The sequence below is a fragment of the Colobus angolensis genome, unplaced genomic scaffold, assembly GCF_000951035.1.
Source record: "Colobus angolensis palliatus isolate OR3802 unplaced genomic scaffold, Cang.pa_1.0 Scaffold88, whole genome shotgun sequence".
NCBI classification, from domain to species: domain Eukaryota; kingdom Metazoa; phylum Chordata; class Mammalia; order Primates; family Cercopithecidae; genus Colobus; species Colobus angolensis.
The window spans coordinates 4,697,388-4,707,252 of NW_012122709.1; the positions used below are offsets into that span (position 1 = coordinate 4,697,388).

General features: G+C 46.7%; 2 protein-coding genes across 2 annotated transcripts in view; both read left to right on the forward strand.

Annotated features, from left to right (window-relative positions):
- Positions 1-1,409, forward strand: part of PPP1R3E (protein phosphatase 1, regulatory subunit 3E) — a 7,051-nt gene extending 5,642 nt beyond the window's left edge. The window contains exon 5 of the mRNA XM_011930961.1: positions 3-1,409. Within this exon, the coding sequence (XP_011786351.1) occupies positions 3-199 (197 nt within the window). The 3' untranslated portion in view covers positions 200-1,409. The remainder of the gene's footprint in view (positions 1-2) is intronic.
- A 691-nt stretch (positions 1,410-2,100) lies between these two features.
- Positions 2,101-9,865, forward strand: part of HOMEZ (homeobox and leucine zipper encoding) — a 26,941-nt gene continuing 19,176 nt past the window's right edge. The window contains exons 1-2 of the mRNA XM_011930849.1: positions 2,101-2,147; positions 8,185-8,342. Of these exons, the coding sequence (XP_011786239.1) occupies positions 8,297-8,342 (46 nt within the window). The 5' untranslated portion in view covers positions 2,101-2,147; positions 8,185-8,296. The remainder of the gene's footprint in view (positions 2,148-8,184; positions 8,343-9,865) is intronic.

The following is a 9,865-nucleotide window of genomic DNA, read 5'->3' on the forward strand; positions in this document are numbered from 1 at the left end:
TCCGCCGCGCGCCGACCGCTTCGCCTTCCGCCTGCCCGCGCCGCCGATTGGGGGCGCCCTGGTCTTCGCTTTGCGCTACCGTGTGACGGGTCACGAGTTCTGGGACAACAACGGCGGCCGTGACTATGCTCTACGTGGGCCCGAGCACCCGGGCAGTGGCGGAGTCCCGGAGCCCCAGGGCTGGATCCACTTTATCTGAGACGAGGCGCCTGCAGCCGACGGCTGAAAACACCAAAGGCACCCGGGGGCCGGGGGACCCGATGTGGCGGGGAGGAATAGGAGAGACCAGGATTGGCGGGGAGCGGTCCAAGGGAGTCAAGCCGGGGAGGGCGAGAATGGTGGGGAAATCAGGGGCGTGGGGGCGGGGAGGCCGGGGGAGTGGGCGGAACCAACGAAGCTCAGGGAGATCCGGGTGTTAAAGGCTGGTTGGATGAGACTGAAAGGGACCCAGACTGTAGGAGGAAGGAGACCCGAAACGGCACCGGAGGGATTAGAAAAAAAGGAAAAGAATGAGGATGATGGTGGCTTTCCCTTCAGTGAGTGGGCACTGGGAGAAAGGGAGGAGGTCCATCAGGCCTAGGCAGTTGAAGAAGGTTAAGAACCTTCTGGAGACGGAGGAGGTATGATGTGAAGTAGCCCACCCAGTCGAAGTCATTTCGATTGCTGGCGCATTCCCTCTTCTTACCCACCTTTTCCACCTCAGATCCCCCTGTCCTACCCATCCTGGCTTTAACTCAGCCATAATTGCCTTGCTTAATCCCAGGAACCTGGCCACTGCTCCTTGGTCCTTGGCATTATGACGGGATTCCCTTGTCACCTCTGACAGTTCCCGGCTGCGGTGTCCGCGGACTGGCTGGGGAGTGATGACAGGTAGCCATCAGAGCTCCAGCCTCCAGGCAGCTTTAGGGATTAAAATGGAGGCCAAAGCAACTCCAGACCTGTTTTTATAGCCAAATACTGGGGTGCCTCAGGGGTTGTACACTCAGGGGCTTCCAGGAAAATGCCAACCTTACTTTTCTGGGGTGCCTTTTAATAACCTCCAAGCACTTTATGGACTGTGTGTCCAGGGACGGTGAATCAGGAGAATGACTATTCTGATTTCCTTTGTTTCCGGAAAGGAATTCCCTGACTAGCTATATAACTTTGGGCAAGTTACTTCACCTCTTTGTGCCCCAGTTTTTTCCTTGGAAAATTGGATTTAGGTTAGATGATCTTTTAAGGCTCCTTGTATGGTATTTTGTGATCTGTACATGGCAGAGTATAGATTAGAAGCCACATTTTGCAACCTAGTGCTATGATTCAGAATACATAGTACCCCAAGCATCTGGCTGGGGCCGAGGATGGGTCCTCCAGTTCTCGGCACAGATGTTCCAGAGCCCACGAAGCATCCCATAACCAACCATCAGCCCATCATCTGCTCCATTTTGCTCTTGCCCTCACCGACTTTCAGCCTCCATGCTCTGAGACAACTGTGGATAGGTACATCTCTTTTGGTGAAAATGATGCTTGAGAACCCAAAAGATTAAAGGAAACAATGTTAGGGGCTTTTGTGGGGATAAAAGATAATGGGTATGTGGAATAGAAACATTTCAAATGAAGAATCAAAACATTTCAATCAATCCACTTGGTTGTAAAAAAACAAAACAAAACAAACAAATGAAACACCTAAGCAACTTGAATAGTAAATGACACCAGAAGATGGCAGTCTGCTCCATAACCAGAGCAAGTGCAGTGGGAAAGCTGGACTCTCATACCCACTCACATTCATGCCTTATGCCTCTCCTCCTGGTTAACCTTAAGAGGGGAGTGATTCCTCTGCTGGCTGCTGTTTTTCCTTTTCTCTTACCCTATTCCTAACCTCTTTGCTCCTCTCTTTCTTTCCTTGTGTCTCTCCCTTCTCATCACTTTTTTCTTTTAACATACAGGGTATTTACCTTCATTTTGTCTATTTCCATTTGTTTCCTTCTTCTTTCTTGTTCATCTCTGCTATTCCTTCTCCCTACAGAAGGGATGGAAACCCTATTTTCTTTTCTCCAAGACCATGGTTGGGCTACTTTCCTCACTCGGGCTCCTTGACAGTCTTCTAGAAGAGAGGAGGAGGAAAAGAAGCAGTTTCTGATGTTAACAAATGAACAAGGATCTCCCAGGTAACCAACTCTCCACACCCATTTCTGTTACTAATTTCTCAAAGAGAAATTTCTGGTTCCCCTTCTTCCTTATCACTGAGTGAAGGGGGATAGGCATGCACATGTGCCCATACATGCATTCAGAATAGAGTGTGGGGGCGGGTGCGATGGATCACGCCTGTAATCCCAGCTCTTTGGAAGGCTGAGGCAGGTGGATCATTTGAGGTCAGAAGTTCAAGACCAGCCTGGCCAACATAGTGAAACCCTGTCTCTACTAAAAATACAAAACTTAGCCAGGCATGGTGACTCATGCCTGTAGTCCCAGCTACTCGGGAGGCTGAGGCAGGAGAATCACTTTAACGGGGAGATGGAGGTTGCAGTGAGCTGAAATTGCGCCACTGCACTCCAGCCTGGGTGACAGTGGGACTCCATCCCAAAAAAAAAAAAAAGAAGAAGAATGGAGTATGGGGCTTGTTACCATGCCCCTCCTGTCCACAACCTTAGTCTTTGAGAAAAGATGACTGAAAGAGAGGAACCCTCCAAGTCATTCCTCAAACAAATGCCCATTTAAACATCATCCTTGTGAAGAAAACAGGAAGAATGTCATGTACCACGTGGATCACCTTCAGTTCAAAGTTGCAGCAAAGTGAAGAAAGAAACCACTGGAAGCCACCCAGCAATGCACTGTTTAGTCATCAATTAGGAGCTCACGGGAGGATAATAGGGAGACTGGGTGGAGGCTCAGTTTGTAATAATCTCTTGTCTAATGTATGTGTGTCCCTGCCATGTTGTATTAACAATAGTGAGGGCTCACATTTACTTAATACTTGTGTGCTAAAATCTGTTTTTTTTCTTTCCAGAACTATGATTCGATCATAAAATCTGTTTTGTTTGCGTGCATGCCCAAAAGAACCCTATGAGTAGAACATTATCATTATCTATGTTTTAGAGGTGAGGAAACGGGATCAGAGAAGCTCAGTGATTTGTTCAAGATCGCACAGCTAGTAAATGGCGGAAGTAGGACTGTGAACCCAGGGAATCTCCAGAGCCTCTGTGTAACCATGATGTTATATTTTTTTCCTCTTTAAAAACAAAATTAAAAACATTGCTATAATCTCTTATGAAAAGACCATGGTTTCTGATTGTGCTCTGCCTTCCCATCCTGCCAATCTTCTGGACTGGCTTGGAGAAGACAGGGGGCCCCCAAGCTTCATCTGTGACTCAAAGGAGTTTGCTGCTGTCTCCTGTGTCAGTGTCCCATCTATGCAGGATCAGCACGGGACCCCCCTCACCTGCCTACTTACACTCTAGCCTTTCCATACATTGGAATTGTCTCCTGGCCCTAGCCAGCGCTCCACACCTGTTGGTGTGCCGCCTCCCTCCCTCTTCCCCCACTGGCCTTGAACAGATAAACCCCCTACTGTTGCCACTAGGTTGGGTCCATGACTAAGACACCTGCTAGAGGGTCTGTGCTTGGGCCTTTTCTAGGAATCCTGATGTTACTGGGTAAGTGCCAACTCTGTGGAGATATGCTAATGATAATCCTGTTCCCTAAGCTCTTTCTCTCTGAGAAGTACCCTGGCTCACTCCCCCCAATCTCAGCTTAGAACAGCATTCTAAGAACAGCATTTTGGTCTTGATTATTCCCATAGAATATTGATTATTCCCAATAGAACAGCATTTTGGTCTTGATTATTCCCATATTGAGCTGCCCCAAGGCTTGGGTAAGCTGTTAGTTTCCCCACTGCCTCAGGGCTGGGTCTGGCTGAGCTACTTTCTTATGCACACAAATAATGGGTGTCTCCTTGGAACCTGACTTACATAACTTATCAGTGCTACCAAACCTTGTAAAATAGGGAAGAAACTATTTCTTGAGTGGCTCTCTGGAGAGATTCCCTGTCCTGATGCCTTTGGTGTGTACTCCTTTCCCAGGACTTGAGCACTGAGATTTTCCCAACCCCCTGGCTTTTCCTCACTTTGGGTTGAGCTGATTCAGCACTATCACAAACCCCACCATCTGCAAATCAACCAAGATTAGTCAGTGTGCCCTTTCCGTCTTGCACTGCTCTTCCAAAACTTCCATCTGTGTTTCTCATACGCCTAGTAAGCAAAGCTGAGTGTGCTGGGAGAGAGCTGCATCCACTGCTTTCTCCCAGCCAGGTGCAGTCTAATCTGACACGGGGAACACTAGAAGTTTAGCGGAATCTTCAGCCACCCTATTAATGTGTTACACATAGGCATGGTAGTGGAAACTCCTCTGACGGCTCATGACTAAATGAACAGGAGCAATTTGGAATATAACATGTCAGCTGTGGACTGGGAAGTGCTGTAAGAGAAAACACTACCAGGGTCATAGGCTTGGGTCCTTGAGGCAATCCAGCTCTGTTGCCCATTCCTCTCATCCAGATCGCAGCTATCTTCCTACGTCCTGTTTTGTTTGTTTTTCTTTGTGAATGTAGAAAACATTTCATTGTGAGCCCTAGCTCCTCAGTTTTCCATCTAACACCTACATTCCCTTGTTTCTAACTGCTGTTTTTCTGCAGCCTGTTGGGATCTTTACAGTTTGCAGGTCATAGAATCAGACCTGACAAGGCTTCTCTTCAGACATCATTGGCTCCAGGCTCCTTTACAGATGAGAACACAGGTCCAGAGGTGAGAAACGACTCTAGCAGGGTCATAGAATTTGTTGGTGCAGCTCAAGATGGGACTTAAACTCAGGCCTCCTGATCACATCCCATTCCCAGGCTAAGAAACAGGTCTATGCTGGGTGTGGTGGTTCATACTTGTAATCGCAACACTTTGGGAGGCTGAGGCAGGAGCGTTGCTTGAGCCCAGGAGTTTGAGACTTAGCGACATAGTGGGACCCTGTCTCTACAAAAACTTAAAAAATTAGCTAGGCATGGTGGCACACGTCTGTAGTCCCAGCTACTTGGGAAGCTGAGACAGGAGGATCATTTGAGCCCAAGAGTTGGAAGTTACTGAGCTATGATTGCACCACTACACTCCAGCCTGGTGACAGTGAGACCCTCAAAAAATATATATAAAATAAAATAAAATAATAAGAAAGAGGTCTCTACACAAACCCGTGATTTTTCATGGCAAGGGATAACATAAATGTTTCATTTTCTGCTATAGTTTCCATTCCTTTCCCCATCCAGGCGAAAAAGAGAAACAAAAGACAATGACAGTATTCTCTGTGTCCCCAGCTTTGGCACTTTTGTTGATGTTGCTAAGGAGCAGTGACCTTGCTAAAAAGACTGAATAATTCATCCACTGAATAGCTAACCTGGGGAGGAAATGAAAATTTCCTATGTGAATCTCCTCAAATCCATTGTTGTCACCAGGCCCTTCCAGAGCCTCCCCAGTTCCTTCACAGTGCAACCCTGTGCACTTGGCCCTCAACCCAATAGTATTGTGCCTCACTTTGCCTTCCATGGGCAACTGCCCTCCCTTCTGGACATAAAACCTCATATTTTAAATAAAGTTGAAATATGAAAAGAAAGTATGTCATAAGATATTCAGAAGTATTGTGTGTTTGGGGCTAAGGGCAGCAAGAGACTCAGAAGCAAGATTCCCTCCATGACTCAATTTCTTGGTCACCTTGTTTCTTTGTGTGTGTGTGTCCAGGAAAATTTAGTAAGTTTGCTTATGATTATTATAAAGTTGAACCACTGAAACATTTTGACTTGCATTAATGCTTTACTTCCTCACCCACATTTACATTAAAAATTCACACACAAATGAAAATTGAAAAACTGACAACACCTGACTTCTGTCTCCTGTTCTTCTGCTCACAGTCGTATACTTAGGTACCTTTTGACCCCATAGGGGAAAAAAAAATCTAACATCCAGAACTGCCAATAACAGGAAGCAGAGACTTTTTTTTTTTTTGAGAATAAAGTTTCCCCGATCATAATGGATTCTTAAGTACATTCTTCACGCATGCAGCATGCTAGCTGGATGTCTTTTGACATAGGTGTTACACGTTTGGCATGGACAACACACAGGTTGGTGTCTTCAAAAGGCCAACCAGATAGGCTTTGCTTGCCTCCTGCAAAGCACCACTAAGCTGCACGTTGGAACTGCAGATCTCTTTTAAAGTCCTGAGCAATTTCTCACACCAGATGCTGGAAGGGAAGTTTGCAAATCAGTTCAGTAGATGTCTGATAATGTCTAATTTCAGGGAGTACCACAGTACCAGGCCTGTAATAACGAGGTTTCTTCACCCTCCAGTAGAGGGCGCACCCCTGTGAGCAGTTTTTGTGGGGAGTAGGGGGGAGTGTATGTGTGTTGTTTTTTTGGGTTTTTTTCCTGAGACAGAGTCTTGCTGTCGCCCAGGCTGGAGTGCAGTGCGCGATCTCGGCTTACTTCAACCTCAGCCTCCCCAGGTTCAAGCGATTCTTCCTGCCTCAGCCCCCGAGTATCTGGGACTACAGGCACGCACCGCCACACCGGCTAATTTTTTTTTTTTTTTTTTTTTTTTTTTTTTAGTAGACACAGGGCTTCACTATGTTGGACAGACTGGTCTTGAACTCCTGACCTCAGGTGATCCACCTGCCTCGGCCTCCCAGAGTGCTAGGATTACAGGAGTGAGCCACTGTGGCTGGCCAATTTTTGTTGTTGTTGCTTGTTTGTTTGTTTGTTTGAGATGGCGTCTTGCTCTGTCTCCCAGGCTGGAGTGCAGTGGCGCCATCTCCGCTCACTGCAACCTAGGCCTCCTGGGTTCAAGCTATTCTCCTGCCTCAGCCCCCCGAGTAGCTGGGATTACAGGCGAGCGCCGCCACACCGGCTAATTTTTTTTTTTTTTTTTTTTTTTTTAGTAGACACAGGGCTTCACTATGTTGGACAGACTGGTCTTGAACTCCTGACCTCAGGTGATCCACCTGCCTCGGCCTCCCAAAGTGCTGGGATTACAGGCGTGAGCCACTGCTCCCGGCCGTTTTTGTATTTTTTTAGTAGAGTCGGGGTTCTGCCACGTTGGGCAGGCTGGTGTCGAACTGCAGGCCACACGTGATCCGCCCGCCTCGGCCTCCCGAAGTGCTGAAATTACAGGCATGAGCCACCTCGCCTGGCTAGAGCAGCTTTTGTAGCCAGTTGCTTCCTGGGTGCTTTACCTCCAATCAGTTTGTGAGCAGTCTGCTTTGTGTGAGACTGTGAGAGAGACCTCTTTACTTACTCCCCTTCTTCAGCTAGAGCTCAGGGAGCTAGAGATGGCCCTGGTTAGAGAGCTACCTTATTTCCTAAAAGTCCTATTCTCCTTCTACTGGAGTGCCCTCTGGCTATGCAAACGCCCAGAGGAAAGATTTTTGGAGGACTCAGGCAGGCCTGATGTAAGGCACTCCCAATGGGATCCTATCATTTGGGTAGTGGGAAATTTACCAAGGCCCAGCTCTTCTCTGGAACCCAGTACCAACTGCTTTAACCAACAGTTAAAGGGAAGAGCTTGGGGAAAGCCCTGCGTCTCTCCTTGGGTGGGGGAATCCTTCCTTAAGGAGGCCATCTGAATTATATTCTGCTGCTGCCTTTTTTTTTTTAAGACAGAGTGTTACTCTGTCGCTAGGCCAGAGTGCAGTGATACAATCTCGGCTCACTGCAACCTCCCTCTCCTGGGTTCAAGCGATTCTCCTGCCTCAGCCTCCGGAGTAGCTGGGACTACAGGCGTGGGGCCACTATACCCAGCTAATTTTTGTATTTTTAGTAGAGACGTGCTTTCACCATGTTGGCCAGGATGATCTCTATCTCTTGACCTCGTGATCCGCCCCCCTCGGCCTCCCAAAGTGCTGGGATTACAGGCCTGGGCCACCGCACCCGGCCTACATTCTACTTCTTAAGTGCTGGATGGAAGAGCAAAGCACTTACCAAATGCAACCCCCTAAGGCGGAGGAGGACAAATATGGAAAGGAAAAGCAAGACTGTCTGCCTAATTCAGAATGGAGTGATACATTATACAAAGAAGGAGTCCTTGAAAAAGATTAAGTTCTAACAGGATTGACTTCTACATCACTTGAATAATGAAAGAATCCAATTACCCTCAAAGTAATTAGAATGTTCCTACTAGGGAAGCCCTACCCTGAGAATAACAGATGCCTCCTCATTACATCATAATGGCCAAGTTGTGATGTCGGCACAGAGCACTTACTCTTCAGTAAGTGTTGTCAGTGAAACAAGATATGCTGAAGAGCAGAATCAGCATGAGGAGCAGACACCCCAGGAGAGGTAAGTGGGTTCACTCCATGGCTTATTGTCCAGGGTCTCTGTGACCCCAACCTCATTGCAGACTTCTCACATTTTTGGTTAGGTGTGTCTGAACTCTTTTCTCCACTAACCTTCAATGCAGCTTTTGCTATCCCAAGTCTATCCGAAATCCTCAATCATTGCAGCTCATACTAATCAGCCCTCCAGCTCTGATATTTCTTAGGAGACAGAGCCCAGGATACTGGAGTATGATTTCCCCAAATGGCCCAGAAACTCCCCATATCCATTTGGTTAGTCCCAGGGGTAGATCCAGGTTTTTGGGTGCCTGAAATGTGTAACTTTTGGAGCCCCCTTTAAGAAAAATAAATACAAGATTAGGGGAAAAACGTGAATATTTGTTTTAGAATGAGAAAAGCTGTCAACGAATAATTTTTTTAAAAGCTGTCAAAAATTGTCTACCTCACAAACCTATATATTGGTCTACAATTTTTTTAAGCTGCCTGCTCTTTGATAGCCTTTTCATATGATAAATATGTTTTCCTAAAGAGAAAAGTAATTCAGCCTTCCAGAAAGATTGATCATATTTCAAAAATCCCCCACCTTTTTTTTTTTTTTTTTTTTTGAGCCAGGGTCTCAGTGTGTCACCCAGGCTGGAGTGCAGTGACGAAGTCACAGCTCACTACAGCCTCAACCTCCTGGGCCCAAGTGAGTCTCCCACCTCAGCCTCCCAAGTAGCTGGGACCGCAGGCATGCGCTACCATGGCTTTTTTTTTTTTTTTTTTTTTGCTTTTTTTTTATACTGAGTCTCGCACCATCGCCCAGGCTGGAGTGCAGTGGTGCAATCTTGTCTCACTGCAAGCTCTGCCTCCTGGGTTCACGCCATTCTCCTGCCTCAGCTTCCTGAGTAGCTGGGACTACAGGTGCCCACCACCACGCCCAGCTAATTTTTTGTATTTTTAGTAGAGATGGGGTTTCACCATGTTAGCCAGGATGGTCTCGATCCACTGACCTCATGATCCGCCCACCTTGGCCTCCCAAAGTGCTGGGATTACAGGCATGAGCCACTGCGACCCGCCTTTTTTTTTTTTTTTTTTTTTTTTGAGAGAGAGAGAGAGACAGGATCTCGCTGTGTTGCCCAGGGTGATCCTCCTGCCTCAGTCTCCCAAGTGCTGGGATTACAGACATGAGCCACATACCAGGCCACATTTTAAAAATTCTTGATAATTTACAAAAGTTTTATCTTCACACCTTGTAAGTGATAATGTCACAACTTTTTAGGATTTTTGTCAAAATTGTAGTGTTTCAAATTTGTAATAACTAATGCGATATACTATTCGAATTGGTGACATTATTTCTGGAAGCTATGCGTATTAGTTTACTAGGGCTGCTATAGCAAAATAGCACAGATTGGGTGACTTGAACAACAAATTTATTTTCTCAGTTCTGAAAGCCAGATGCTCAAGATCAAGGTGTTGGGGAAGTTGCTTTGTTCTGAGGTCTCTCCTTGGCTTCTAAATGGTTATATTCTCCCTGTGCCTTCACAC